This window comes from Gallinula chloropus (genome assembly GCF_964237585.1).
Source record: "Gallinula chloropus genome assembly, chromosome: 16".
Classification (NCBI taxonomy): domain Eukaryota; kingdom Metazoa; phylum Chordata; class Aves; order Gruiformes; family Rallidae; genus Gallinula; species Gallinula chloropus.
In genome coordinates, this window is record NC_140101.1 from 2,364,374 (window position 1) to 2,378,929 (window position 14,556).

At 56.2% G+C, this 14,556-nt stretch overlaps 1 protein-coding gene and 1 long non-coding RNA gene across 2 annotated transcripts; both read right to left on the bottom strand.

Annotated features, from left to right (window-relative positions):
* Nucleotides 1-1,677: 1,677 nt before the first annotated feature.
* Nucleotides 1,678-5,006, bottom strand: PPDPF (pancreatic progenitor cell differentiation and proliferation factor). The gene is made up of 5 exons (XM_084271702.1): nt 4,855-5,006; nt 3,409-3,498; nt 2,519-2,596; nt 2,255-2,351; nt 1,678-2,037 (listed from the first exon to the last, which is right to left on the bottom strand). Exons 2-5 carry the CDS (start codon nt 3,461-3,463, stop codon nt 1,926-1,928), a joined length of 342 nt encoding a protein of 113 aa, XP_084127828.1. The 5' UTR covers nt 3,464-3,498; nt 4,855-5,006; the 3' UTR covers nt 1,678-1,925.
* A 2,087-nt stretch (nt 5,007-7,093) lies between these two features.
* Nucleotides 7,094-14,118, bottom strand: LOC311197577. Its single transcript, XR_014617646.1, has 3 exons — nt 14,043-14,118; nt 13,471-13,645; nt 7,094-10,046 (listed from the first exon to the last, which is right to left on the bottom strand). It is a non-coding gene; the product is annotated as an uncharacterized lncRNA (long non-coding RNA).
* Between the last annotated feature and the right edge of the window lie 438 nt (nt 14,119-14,556).

The window sequence follows — 14,556 nt, forward strand, 5'->3', positions numbered from 1 at the left end:
CCCTGGCCTGCCCATGGCCATGAGCTTCACCCCCACATGGCATCCAAAAATGGGATGGAGGAGCATCGATGTGCTGGTGGCATCACAGCACCTCACCCAGAGCTGGGTGAGACCAGGGAAGGTACCCAGCTGGAAACCAGAATTGGTGCCTTTGGTCTGCCACAGTATCCCCCCCTGCACTCCAGGGAGGCCTGTTGGGTTTGACCCTCTGCAATCATGAGACCAAAAAGCAAACACAGCAATACTGACTTTACCTTTGTGTGTTCACATTTTAACTGGCAGCCCCTGAAGCTGTAGGCTTGGAAAAAAACATTATCTCCAACATCTGGAACTTCTGCTGGGAACCAGCAGCAGATGAGACCCCACTGCTCCCATGAGGCATCCCAGGGGGGGGCAAGCAGTGGCCAAAGGGGTCTGCCAGAGCATGGGAAGACGCTGGAGCAGTCCTTGCTGCCCAGACGTCCTTCCCAGGTCACCAGCCAGGTAGCACATCTCATCTTGTCTTATTCAAAGAGGATTTTTTTTACTTTATTTCCCATGTTTTGTGAAGTTTAGGTGTGCTGCCATGGACATGGGGGTCCAAACCGTGTGCCCAAGGCTGCTGGCCCTGCACAGCTTGCTGCAGCTGTTCCCTGTGGCTGCACACGTTTATGCAGGGGCAGTGGAGGTCCCGGTGCTGCCCTGGCCCCTCCTCAGGACAGGGGCCAGAACCAGGACTTGCCTGGAGACACACAGCTCCGGGCAAAGCTTACACAACATTTTTTCCTACCACAAACAAGCAGTGAAGCTGGAAGTGACCCTGGATGCCTCGGCAGCTCGGGTGAAAAGCAGAGCAGCCACCTCCCCTCCAGCTGCTCCCTGGGCCAGGCAGGATGGAGCTGCCCCAGCACCCAGCACTGCCCTTTGGCCCTGCCTGCACAGGATACAGAGGCCCCCGCTGCCATCCAGGCTGCAGCACACAGGGACTGTCCTGTACCTCATGCCAGGGCAGGAAGATTTGGCTCCTTTAAACTGACTCCTGCCAGGGGTTTGTTTGCCTCCAGCAGGAACAGGGACCATGCACCCCTTGCATGCAGGTACCTGCAGGCTCCTGTTTTCCCAGTGCTCTGTCCAGGCACTCCCTGGCTATCAGGGTGATCACAGCCAAGATAATTCAAGCCCCAAATCTGCCAAAACACCAGCTGGGCTCCAGGGCCGCCCAGCCCAGTCCTGAGCTCCCACCCACACCACAAGCATCAGACCATGAAACACAAGCCCTGAGGAAGCAATCTCTCTCCCCTCATTACAGAAGGCTCCCTCCACATCCAAATCCTTCCCCCCAGCCCTGAGCAGACCCAGCTCAGGCCCAGGCATTCACTCCTACCCCACAAGGCACTGGAACGGGGCAGCAGCGTGTGCTTGGGGAGCAGAACAAGTTGGGTGCCAGCAGGGACGTGCTGTGCAGCCAAGTAAGGAGGAGAGGGTGGGGGAGGCTTTGCAGCATCACTCCAGCCAAACCAGATCTCGCTCACGTGCAAGACACGTGCACTGGTGAGTCACACTGGCATGACCATGCCATCCAGCATTACCAGACCACGCTGCTGCAGTTGGAGGCTGTACCATTCCCCTGTCCCAGTCCCACCAGCACCCCCAGCACCGCTCTGCCCTCCTGTCCTAGGTGAAAAACAACCCACAGCCTTTTAAAAGGCTGCTCAAGTTTATTAGTTGCCATTGTACCAACACAAGGTAAACAAAAGGCGTTACCAAGTCTGCGTGGAAAGGGCAGAGTTACTGAGAAAGAGTAAAAAGGCTGGTGTGGGAATCCTTGGGGCTTCGCTGTGCCTTCAGATTACAAAGCAGCGCCAGTGCTTCGGGGCAGCCTGCCTACTCTACGGGGTGGGGAAAGGGGCTGTGCCCGCCGGTTTGGGGACCGGCCGCCGACCCGCTCATGCTGAGGGCCCAGAGCTGGGCTCGCTGGCGTGGCGTCTGCGTCCTGCGCCCGGGGCTGGCACCAAGCCGCACGTCACCGGTCCTGTCGTCACCCTCAGAGTCCCCAAGCTGCAAGACAGAGCAGAGGAGAAGTCAGGCCAGCGCTGAGGTGCTGTAACTGTCACTCTGCATTTTTTTTTGCAGCACAGGAGTGCGTGCTCTGGGCATGAAGACATCACCCCCTCAGGTCAGGATGCACCTCAGGGGACACAGCAGGGATGTCTCCAGCTGCCTCCAGTGCTGCATTGGCACTCCTCACATCTTCTCATCTGAGGGAGGTACTCACCTCTCCGGGGACTCTGACACAGTTGTCATGGCTGGGTGAGTTGTCTTCCCGAAAAAGAAGCTGGCCCACCAGTGGCCAGGGTCAGACTTGGGCAGACCTGGGGGATAAGTGCGTGTCCAAGTCAGTGACACCCCCACCACCCTGCTACCACCCCTGTCTCATCCCATACTAGGAGAGGCAGGGTCACCTCCAGTAAGGTCTGCTTCCACACCCTCCACCACAGAGTCCCCTTGGTGGCCTTCAGCTGGGATGCGTGGCACCTACCCGGGGGGTGGGGGATGACCTCCCCAGCGTACTCAGAGCTGCCGCAGGAGCTGTTGCTGGATGTGGAGCTCAGACGCCCTGTGGAGAAATCATGGCCAAGAGCCACCACTGAGCCTTGGTCGTGCTAGGAAAAGCAGCTCACACCTTGATGTGGCAGCTCCTGGGGTGACACAGCTTAGTGACATCACCTTTTCCATCCAGTACCTGTGCAGCTTTAATGCCAGGTGAGTAACACCAGTAGGAAGGGGAATACTGGTGAGAATACAAGCTGGCCAAGAGCTGGTAGCAGAAAAGCACCTGAACAGCTCTGTAGGAAAACACCTGCAAGCCCAAGGACATTATTTCATGGCTTTGCATCTGTATGCAACACTTGGGAAGCCTTTGCAGACACTTAAGGCCAAGAGGATGCAGATTCCTGCATAAAACCCATGCAGTTTTAGTCTAACTGTTAATAGTTTCAGCTTAAGGGAAATACTCTAATTCCTTCTGGTTTAGGCAAATTAAACCACAAAGTCTCTCCCCTGGAGAAGCATCAGGGGCTACCATTGCATGGACTGCTTTTGGAGCTCATTTCCACAGCTGGCAGTGCAAGATGCACTTCAAACCATCATCTCTCCTTCACCTACAACCTTAACAATACACAAAGAGGTTTGCAAGACCCATCTTCAGCTGGTACAACGGGGCAGGGCCTGGAGGGTCCACGCAGGAGGGATGGGCTGCCAGCTGCCCCCCTTTCTCAGCACGGAGCCTGACAGCTCTCATGGGGTTTTGGCCGAAAGCTCACACCTAAGCTCAACTTCATCTCTGCTGCAGCCACATCCCCCTTGAGCCTGGGAGAACACCCTGCCCACCGCCCCAAACCCACCCCAGCCCCCAGCCTGTGCTCTTACTTCTGTAGTAGTTGTGTGTCGCCATGAGCGAGCCGCTCGATGGGATGGATGCCATGGCTCTTGATCTTGGTTCTCGTGCAGATCTAAACCCTGCAAGCAAAGGGGCAGTTGTCACTGCAGAGGGGCTGCAGCACGGCCCCCGCATCACCCACCCACCCACCCACCCACCTGACCTCTCACCCACAGAGGAGAAAGAATCATAGAATCACAGGGGTTGGAGGGACCCCCAGAGCTCATGGGGTCCAACCCCCTGCCAAAGCAGCTCCCCAGCTCATATTGCACAGGGCGGCATCCAGACGGGGCTGGAATCTCTCCAGAGATGGAGACTCCACACCCCCTGGGCAGCCTGTCCCAGGGCTCCCTCACCCACTTGAAGCCATCGCCCCTGCATGCAGAGTGGCACCACGCTGGGTGTGGAGACCAGGGCAAATCCACGGCAATGCCAAAATAAATCCCTCAAACCCAACTGCGAGCACAGAGCGCAGGGCTGGCCAGCCCTCAGGGCTGGCAAGCCCGCACAGCACCCTCCCTCCCGGCCCCTCGCACGGGGGTTGTGCTGCTCCCTCGCAGAAACTCATTTCTCACAGTGTCAACAACTGGGAGTTAAACCCCCTCAGGCAGCGGTTGCGTAAGCAGCACAGGAGCGTCCAGCTCCGGGGCACATGCCGGGGATTTTTGTGCAAGGGGCTCCAGCCCCAGCCTGTCCCCAGCAGCCCCCCGCCCCAAGCCCAGGGGGGAAGCCAGCCTGCCCTGCGCCATCGTGCACATCACATCCCCCTCCTCCCGCAACGTCCCCTTCCAGCACGGGCCAGAAACTCTCTCTCCCCGGCCCACAACACACACAGTGCTGAACCGGAGAAGTGTTTTTTCTCCTTCCGGGACAAAGCACCCCCCTGCTAAGGTGCTGAGTCTCCCCCACGTCCCACGGTCTGGCCGCTTTCTTCCTCAAGCGACCTCCGAAATGCCTCCCAACAGCCGAAGGTGCCACCTGCCAGCACAAGCCAGAGTCCCCGCGGGCTGTGAGAGGACACCGAGCCCCATCGCCCTCTGCAAGAACGGCAAAGGCACCGAGCTGGGATGCCAGCCAAGCACAGCAGAGGCACCCAGCGCCCCGGGACCCCCACCACCCCCTGGGCATCCAGCTCCTGCCCGGCTCTCGGAGGAGCCTTTCCCTGGTGTAATGATGCGTCCATTTGTTGGGTGTCCCGCTACAAAATGTCCTCCGCGCACTCGCGGCTCCTTCAACACAACCACCCTCGGTGGGGAAACCGAGGCACGGAGCCACCTCCCGTCCAGTCCCACCCCAAAGGGGCTCACTGCGGCCTTGCAGCTGACCCCTTCGAAGCAACACACCCCCGCCCCAATTCCCACAGCCCTCCCCGCTTCCCCACTCCCCCCCCCCCTTCGCCCCAGCCCGCGGGGGCCGCACTCCCGATCGCAGCGCACCTGGGCTGGGCGGCGGCGGGGTCCGGCGGGCGGGCACTAGGGCCGCGGGGGCCGCTCGGCGGCGGCGGCGCCGCCCGGGGAACGCAGCGTCCGCTCCGCACCGCACGGCCTGAGCCGCGGCGCTGCCGGCTCCGCCCCCGCCCCGGCCCTTATATCACCTCGGGCCACGCCCACACCGGCCACACCGCCAATCAGAGCGGGGGCGAGGCGGGACACTCCCCTTCCCCGCGGGGGGGCGGGGCCTGCGCGGCAGCGTGCGGGCGGCGCGGGGTGGGGGGGGTGTTACCGGGGGGCGAGGGGCCCTTTAAACTGGAGGGTGAAGGGTCGGGGGGCTCCGAGCCGGCGGGGCGGTGTCAGGCTGGGGGGGGGACACTGTGTTTTCGGGGCCAAAGCCGGCGGCAGGGGCGAAGCTGCTGCGGTGCAGGGTCTGGCCCGAGGTCTGTGTCCGGGGGGGGTCCCTCAGGGGTCGGTACTGGGACCGGTGCTACTCAGTGTACCCATCGGTGCCCTGGGTGAGGGGCTCGAGTGCGCAGCCAGCACGTCTGCTGCTGGCACAGCCCTGGGAGGGGTGGCTGACAACCCTGGGAGGGGTGGCTGACACCCCAGGGGGCTGTGCTGCTGTTCAGGGGGACTGAGACAGGCTGGAGAGCTGGGTGGGGAGGAGTGTAATGAGGTTTAATGAGGGTCAGGTAGGGTCTGGCGTCTGGGGAGGAACAGCCCCGGGGACCAGTGTAGGCTGGGCACTGGGCTGTTGGAGAGCAGCACTTTTTGGGGTGATGATTTAGCCATTTTTGGATTTGGAGACAGGAGGGAGCTCCTGTCCCAGCCTGGGGTGGTTCTAGCACAAGCTCCTCACACAGCGGGGTTCATTCTTTCCCCAGTCTGTCTGTGATTTTTGCTGGAGTTACTCGTTCAGCACTGGGGATGAGCAGGCAGCTCCAGGAGAGCAGTGCTGCGTTGCTCCAGGAGGACACTGATCTCCCCACACAGCTCATGGGGCTGCAAAAGGGCTGAGCTGCCCTTGGGGCTGGGTTTCTCAGCAGGGACAGCCCCCCTGGCTCAGGGGCACCCTAGGTGACCCATGTGCCCAGATCCCTTCGCTTGGGCCACAGAACAAGGCAATGGTCCCACCATCACTGCTGGGACGGGCACCTTTCACTGCCCACAGCCTGTACATGTGATCCCAGGAAATCAGCCAGAACAGCTTCAGAGAAAGCCTTGGCACCACAAGGCTGTAAATAAATTATTTCTTTACAAATTCTAAACCCCAGAGGCTTAAGGACCAACAGAAGAGCATGCATGGTCCAGCTCGGGACCAACACGCTCCTGCCGTGCCTCAGTTTCCCCACCGATGACACCGACTCAGCGTTTTCCAGGGAAGGAGTTGGCTGAAGGCTGTGATGGACTTTGAATATACAAATACCAACTGGCAGTTTAAACAGCCATGTGGTTGTTTTCATGCCCAGCATTAGGCTTCAGTTCCATGCCTCATGATCAGGTTTGACCTGTGGTTTGATTTTGGGGGCCCTGGGACCCCCAGGACAGCCATGCTGGGGGGTTATGCCCCCAGCCCTGCCAGCTGCAAAGCATGAAGACCCCCAGGGCATGAGCTCAGGAGAGTTTTCTGGCCCAGAAGTGAAAGCCAGAAGGACTAACAAAGGAGTGGGTGCTTCAGACCTGAAAAGTCACTTCTGTTTCAGTGAGACTGGGTCATTTCTCAGGTTCCTCCCCAAGTCCTCCTTGTACCCTACATCCCCCTAATCATCTACAGAGCAATCAGAGATTCCGTTCTGTAAGGGAGCACATTCCTCCCAGCTGGTCCAGGATGGCTTTGTACCCCATCAAGCCTCAGTGGGCTAATTGCATTAATTAATGATAGGGCAGGGATGAACAAACACTTCCTGGTCCCTGTGTGCAGCGACACTGCTCACAGCCACGTTTGGGGTGGCTGTTTTAAGCAGGTAGCACTGGGGGCACGATGCTGCACCCAATGCCATCAGGGACGAGTTTGGGGCTTGGCTGGCTCAGGGGAGATGGGTGCCCCCATGGGTGAATTACAGCCTCCAGCACAAGGGGTCTCGCTCCGCTCTTCATGCCAAAGCCAAACCCATTCTGCCTTCATGATGCAGCAGGAGCAGCGCTGGCAAGGCAGAGCAGCCAGGAGAGACTGATGGAGCAGCCTTCCTAGGGCGAAGCCAGCCCTGGGTGTGTTGAGGAGAGGAAGATACATTTCATTTGTATTGATCAGGGATCAGTTGTTCTAAAAGCAAGCAGATGACAAGGTTTGGATAGATTCTTCTCTTCGATTTTCCTCTAATTAGAGCCTCTGAGTTGAGTCCAACTCTCCTTACAGCTTGCTTTTGAGCAAGGTTTCTGTGTTTTGCTTCTTTTTTTATTAAAAAACATTAATCCATGTGTCTGTGCTCCGTGGTGCAGCTGGCAGCTGGCTTTGGTTATCTGGTGGCTGTGTGTGCCGTTGGGAAATCACCTTTCCTGGGGCATCTTGAACTTGGCAGAAACATCTGGAAGCCAGCATAGGCTGTGGAGCAGAAGGAGCTGCTGCCTCTGGATGTGGCCAGCACTCGTGGGACATCAGAGATGGGTGTTAGCTGCTCCTGGGGGTGATGGGGCACCCCAATGCCCAGCCAGTGGGGCTTACTGCTGCTGCCAGATTCCCTCTGGGGATATGACATCAAGGTGGCTGCAGGAGTTTGGTCAGTGGTGAGAACTGGCCCACCAGCCGCTTCCCCACCACCCTGCACCTGAGCACACAGCAACTTCCCACCTGGACAAGAAGGCAGCGCTCACTCCCCACACAGCAGAACCACAGATTCGAGCTCTCTGTAGTGCTGAGGGGTCTGATCCTGCACCGCCGAGGGGTCTGATCCTGCACCGCCGAGGGGGCTGATCCTGCACCGCCGAGGGTGCTGATCCTGCACTGCTGAGGGGGCTGATCCTGCACCGCCGAGGGTGCTGATCCTGCACTGCTGAGGGGGCTGATCCTGCACCGCCGAGGGGGCTGATCCTGCACTGCTGAGGGGGCTGATCCTGCACCGCCGAGGGGGCTGCTTAGCTCTCCCTCTGTGGAGAGCATCTGTCAGCAGCAGAGGGAGCAGGGGCGACCTGTGCTCAGGCTCTGCCCTCCTCCTCCTCCTCCTCCTCCTCCTGTTCGCGGGGCAGTGTCGGTGCCAGGTTTGGGATTCAGGCAGCACCCAGCGCAGGCAGCTGCTGCCACCTATGGATAGCGAATAGCCGAAATGTTCACCCCAGGCCGTCCTCTCCTCCCTGTCCCCAGCCTTTTGCAGCCTCGCTGAGGTCAGAGCAAGAGCAGCTGTGGAACCGAAGCCAGGGTCATGCTGAGAGACACCTGCGCATCTCCCTCTGCCTGCACGTGTTTAATAAGTGGGATGGGGAAGTCCTGGAAATGCAAGGAATAAACCCCCTTTCTTTAAGTACAGCTCGTGAGCAGCATCTTTTACCAGTTGCCTGGAAATTCTGCCCTGCCTTGCTGGGATTTAGGCAGCAAAGTGACCCAAAAGTGCCACCTTGGGAGGAGAAGAAGCCAAAGTCAGTTCAAGGGATGCACTGCTGTCCCTGCGGTGATGGGAGCAGCTCTGCTGTCCCCACCTGCAACTTGTGCCAAGGGGTGCAGGCACCTTGGGCTGGTTTCCCAACAGGCTGAGGGAATTGGCCTTCCAAAATTCTGAGTCTCATCTGCAGACATACACGGTGTGGGGAAGGGGTAGAAAGTCACAAACTTCCTGGGTTGCCTTTGCAAAAAGGATGTCTCCAGCTTGGTCAGGCTCCACCTGGAGTGTTGTGTCCAGTTCTGGGCTCCCTGGGATAAAACAGACAGGGATCTCCTGGAGAGAGTCCAGAGGAGGGACAGAGATGCTGAAGGGGCTGGAGCATCTCCCCTGTGAGGAAAGGCTGAGGGAGCTGGGGCTGTTCAGCCTGGAGAGAAGAAGACTCAGGAAGGACCTTATTAATGTTTATCAGTATCTGAAGGATGGGATGCAGGGGGAAAGGGGCAGCCCCTTGTCAGTGTCTGTGGGGACAGGACAAGGGGCAATGGCTGCAAGTTGGAGCAGAGGAAGAACTTTTCCCCAGGGAGGGTGAGGGAGCCCTGGGACAGGCTGCCCAGGGGGTGTGGAGTCTCCATCTCTGGAGAGATTCCAGCCCCGTCTGGACGCCGCCCTGTGCAATATGAGCTGGGGAGCTGCTTTGGCAGGGGGTTGGACCCCATGAGCTCTGGAGGGCCCTTCCAACCCCTGGAATTCTGGAAAAAGCAGTGAAGAGAGATGACTGCTGGTTCCTGTAATCCAGAGGCTCCAGGTGAACTTGGTCCCCTGAGTTCCTGACTTTTGCCCATCCATTCCTCTGGACACACTGGAAAATCCTCTTGCAGAAACCAGCAGCAGCGCAGAGCAGGATCCATCTCTCTACAGAAAGCTCTTACACCAGCATCTCCTTCATGGGATTGAGGGAGATTTCACTATCATTTGGTGAATTCAAAGCATATGCAAACAAATTCCTCACTCACATAAATCCCTGGGCTTTGGTAGGAGTTGATTCAGCAACAAATTTTCTCAGCAAGTTCTCTGATCCTTATTCCTCTGGATGCATCCAAAGCTTATGCTCTTAGCCAGGTATCTCCATTAACAGCCCTTCGACTCAAGGGATCAAAGAGAGGGGCAAGGAGGCTCCTTTTGCTGTGGGTTAATGAGAAAAGCCATCCCCAGGATTGGATTAATGCAGCTTTTCCTACCTCAGAGATGTGCAGGGCTGCCAAAACAAACACATCAAGCTGCTGTAGGTTGATACAGCACCAGGCTCCTTTGCTGTGAAACCAGTGTGGTCTGGGAGCTCCCTAGCATCCTGAACACAGCATTAAACCACAGGGAAGAGGTGTCTTCTTTCACTTGAACTTGACCTAGATCAGGATCTGTCCCTTCCTTGGCACATAGGGAGATTTACAGGATCAGCTACTTGTAGCTCTCACAGATCCTACATCTGGGCATCAGAAACATCAGGGTGTCCCTGAAGAGATGCATCTGAAGTGGTGTTTTTCTCCTCCTCTGGTGTTAAAAGAGTATTTCAGAGGATGGAAGATTTCATCCTGGCTTCTTCCTGGATGGATTGAGCAGATTTGTCCTCCACAGCCTCTTCTCTGCCAGTGGCATCTCAGAGAGCTGGAAGAAATATAGTAGCAATATTAAAATGACAGTGGGGAAGGGGAAGAGCAGTTCAGGAGTGAAAATCTTCAGATTAAATCCGAGTTTAGAACAGGAGCTGCTGTGTTTTACCTGGGGATGTGCACCCAAGGGCATCTGGTAACCCCTGGGGTGCTGCAGAGCTCAGAGAGGCAGGATGAGGGTGCAGCATTGGGGGGTGCTGGAGGAGCTGCATCCCACAGGGATGAGTTTCTGGTGATTTTATCTCTGACACCACCACCTCTCTCTCAACCTGTCTGACTTTGGGCCCAGACCCTGCAAGCTTCTTGCTAGGGACATGGAGGTACAGGGGGTGTGTGTTGTGGTTTCTTAGACAAAGGGGTTAAAAACCAGCCCAGCCTCCCAGGCTGATCTCTGTACCGGCACCAGAAAGGTGGTGGGTGGGTCCCTGGGCTGCAGTGGGGCTCCCAGTTCACTGGGGATTTACTTCACACACAGATCCTGTGTCACTGCAGCAGGATTCACAGCTTAAGGTGCCACTAACCAGGTCAGGTACTGCAGCAGGGGAGAGATCCTCCCCTGCTCCCCATGCTGCCCAGATGGCCCCAGTGCCTCCCAGCCTGGGGACATCTCTGCATTGCTTTCCAGCCTAACTGCTGAGCCTCAGCAACGTCCTGCAGCCTGGGGGGTGTTTAACAAAGGATGGAGTGCTGTTAAGGCCCCTGAGTTGCCCCCAGAGGAGGGATTTGGCCCCATGAATGCACGAGGTCTGGCTGTTATTAGAAAGTGATTGAAATGAGAACCTGTTCTGCTGTGCTCCCAGGAGAATGTGGGACCAGGAGTTGATGTGGGAGCTGCCTCAGCACCCAGGGTTCTGGAGGCTTCCCAGTGCAGAGCTGGGTTTGAGGTGTGACCACCCACAAACACCAGTGAGGGGGAACGACAGCTGGGGTGGGGGGTGGATTTCCCCATCCCAACCCCATAACTCAGCTGTCTGGGGGAAAGGGGGTTTGTGGAGGAGCATCCCCACGGTGTACCTGGAGTCACACCCATGCCCAGGATGGCTACAGTCAGTTTTAAAGGCCTTTGAGCATTGTCCCTTCAGCACTGCTACCTCAGGTCACCCAGGTCTGGCAGAGGCAGCGTGGTGGTGGATCCTGGGGTGCAGCCTGGTCCAGCCCACCTTGCGCAAGGCTTGCTGCTGTCCCATCAGGGCTGACACCAGACACCATCCCCAGTTGTCTGGAGCGTTTCAGCATCTTGTTATTGCCTCTGAGGTTTATTTTTAAAACTCTGGCTCCAATTTAAGGGTATCAGCAGCACACACTGAGTGCAGGACCTCAAAATACTCCCCTTCTCCTTCTTGCCAAGCCTTTCTGTCCCATAATTTCTGTCTTCCTCTCCACTCTCCACAGCTACAGCATGAGCTCACTTTAAAAGCTTTGTTAAATCTGCCTTGGGCTGGGGGTGCTCCTGGGCCAAGGTGTGGAGAGAGGCACGACACACATTGACATGGGGCCATGGAAAGATTGACCTCAAAGCCAACCCCCCATGAACATGTTCTAGAAACCTCTGGGAGATGCAGCAGGGAATCCCAGCCTCTGCAGAGCCTCCAAAACTGGCGTGGGAGCAGATGGAAGCCTGAGGATGGGAAGAAGGAAACCTAACAGCATCCACTCCTTCCATAGAGCTGCCCTTGAGAGGACAACCACTGCCCTGCATGCCTCTGAGCTGCTTTTCTGATGGCTGCTGCATGAGGCCAGCATTTCTTCCTCACAGGGAAAACACCTCTATCACTTTGCATGTGAAGAAGGAAGAAAATCATGATTTACAGCCTGTGCCAAAGCAAGAGCACGTCTGGGGGGGAGATCAGGGCAGGCATCCCTCATGGCTGGAGAAGAGAAGGCTGTGGGGGGACCTCATTGCAGCCTCCCAGTCCCTGAAGGGAGCAGAGGAACAGGAGGGGAATCAGCTTGTTAAAGGGCAGAGACTGGCAGGACAAGGGGGGTGGGTTAAAGCTGAAGGAAGGAAGGGTTAAATTGGATATTAGGGGGAAGTTCTTTGCAGAGAGAGTGGTGAGGGGCTGGAACAGGCTGCCCAGAGAGGGGGTGGATGCCCCATCCCTGGGGGTGTTCAAGGCCAGGTTGGATGGGGCCCTGGGCAACCTTGTGTAGCTCCAGGCTGGAGGTTGGTGTCCCTGCCTGTGGCAGGGGGTTGGAGCTCTGTGACCCTTGGGGTCCCTTCCAACCCAGACCAGTCTGGGATCCTATGGCTGCTCTCTGCTCTGCCCAAACCAACCCTGCCTTCACAGGAGACCTGACGCCTTTCTGAGTGACAAAGCCACCAGTGCTCAGTTAGCTGAACGTGTTTCTCTTCTCAGGGGAAGAAACACCCCCAGTGCGAAGGCAAATCCAGGCAGGCAGCCTGGTGTGTTCACATCCCAGATACATACAAATTACCAGCACTGCAGATTATTCACACTCCCAGTCACACTGTGCACGGCCTCTTTGGAAGCAACAGCACCAAAAAAAAGATTTCTCAATTATTATATCTGGGCAAATGGGGATTTTAGCACAGCTTCAAGCACCTGATACTCACCTGGGGCTTGTGGGGCTGGCTGGGGCCAAAGTGATGATGAAAGGGGTAAGAGGCACCTGCCATGCATGTCTGCAGCCTGCACATCCCTTTGGGGGAGGGTGGAGGGTGTCTGTTTTCTTGAGTGTTCCCAAATAATTTGGTGATGGTTTTTGGGGCCGGAGAATCAAACCTAAATAGGATGTACAGGAATTGTTTCAGCTGGGACCTGAATCTGAAGCCAGATGGATGCAGACAAGGCGCTAAACTCCAGCCACCCCCAGGTTTTCCCTGCTCAGGTCTCTATTTTACACAGCTGAATGGTTAAGGACAGATTGCCACTATTTTCCAGGAGGGAAAATGGTTCCACTCGGGTGTGACAGTCGAGCTTGGTGGTCCACAGGGACCACACATGCTCATTGAAACCCTCTTCTCCAGGTGCTGGCCACGCAGCTGTGGCTTTAAGCTTTCTGGAGGCTGGGCATAAGGTGGCTTCACAGAGCCAGGATTAGCCAGGTCTGACAGCTCTCTCTCCTTGTCCCCCATCCTATTTATAGTCTGATGGCCTGTCAGGCTTCGTTTGTAGAAGGAAAGCACAGTCATTGCCTGCTTCTCTTTTGCCTGGCTGAGAAAAAGGGGTGAAAATTGAAATTCTCTTTACTGGAGAAGGAATGGAGAGAGGAGAAAGCTCAGTCACACCTGGCCCGAGCAGCAGAGGGACCTGGGATTTACTCCATCTCTGCAAAGGCTGAAGTCTTCATTAGCAAAGGCAGCCTCTGCCTCCAGCCTTTGAATAAAAAAAGGGGGGGGGGAGGGATTATTTTTTGGCAAAGCACTGAAATCTGGATAGGAAGAATAAGGGACTTACATTCCCATGGCTCCTGGGCGTTCCTGCTCCTGGTGTCCACCCCAGCCCATCCAGACCAGGGTAATGCTGCTGTTCCTATGCCAATCCCTTTAAATGCTGTCTTCAAACCTTCTTGGAAGATTCTTTTGAGTTTTTCTGGTGCTCAGTGCATTTTGTGTGGCGCGAGAAATGCTGCCTAAGAGGAGAAGACATCTTGGAGATCATGTTTCTAAGAAAACACCAATGAACTACAACATTCAGGGGAAAATAATGAAATCTTCCTTTAAGCATTAATGAGAGGTTAGTATCTTCTTAATCTACACGATGTGTAAGTTTGTAACCCTTAGACTAGGAAGGCAAGGGTACCTTCATGAGAGTACCTAAGAGTACCAAGTCTGGGCGATAAAGGTGGTCACAGTTGAATTCAAGATGAGCTTTCTTCTGACCTGTATTTGGCTGTGGGATACAGAAGTTTTGCCTGAGCCCTGTTGAGGCACAGCTCACACAGGTGTCAATATTCTGACCACTCCATGGTTTATATTTTCTTTTTAAGCAAAGAAAGTTTCATGGCATTACCAAAGGAGATTACTCACCGTTTCCTTGTCCTCCTAGGACTCAAACCCCATCTCCTGAATGGGATGATGTTAATAAAACACAGGTCCTTGAGCAACCAACCTACGTGTGGCTGGTGCTGAAATCCATTTTGCTCAGTTTGCCCCTTGCTTTGCTGTTTGCTCCTGGGCTGATGCATTTCCAGTGAGGCAGAAATGGGGGTGAGTGCCAGCAGAGCTCTGCCCAGGGCTCTGTTTGCCCCCTGTGCTGTGCAGAGACCCCTCTCCTCCCAGCCCTTCTGCACTACTGGCCTCACTGGGGTCAGAGCCAGGGCTGTGGTACTTGATGGTCTCCTCCTAGTTCAAGCCCTGTCCCTTCACCCCACACAACCCCAAGCCCTACTTGGCCTCGATCTACCCCAGTCCCCCTAGATCAGGACTTCCATCACTTCCCCACCTCTTCCAAAAAGCCCTTCTTTCCACCTCCCTCTATTCTTTCACTTTCCTCCCATCCCTCTATCTCCAGTTCTCCCACCTCCCTCTTATGCCTTCCATC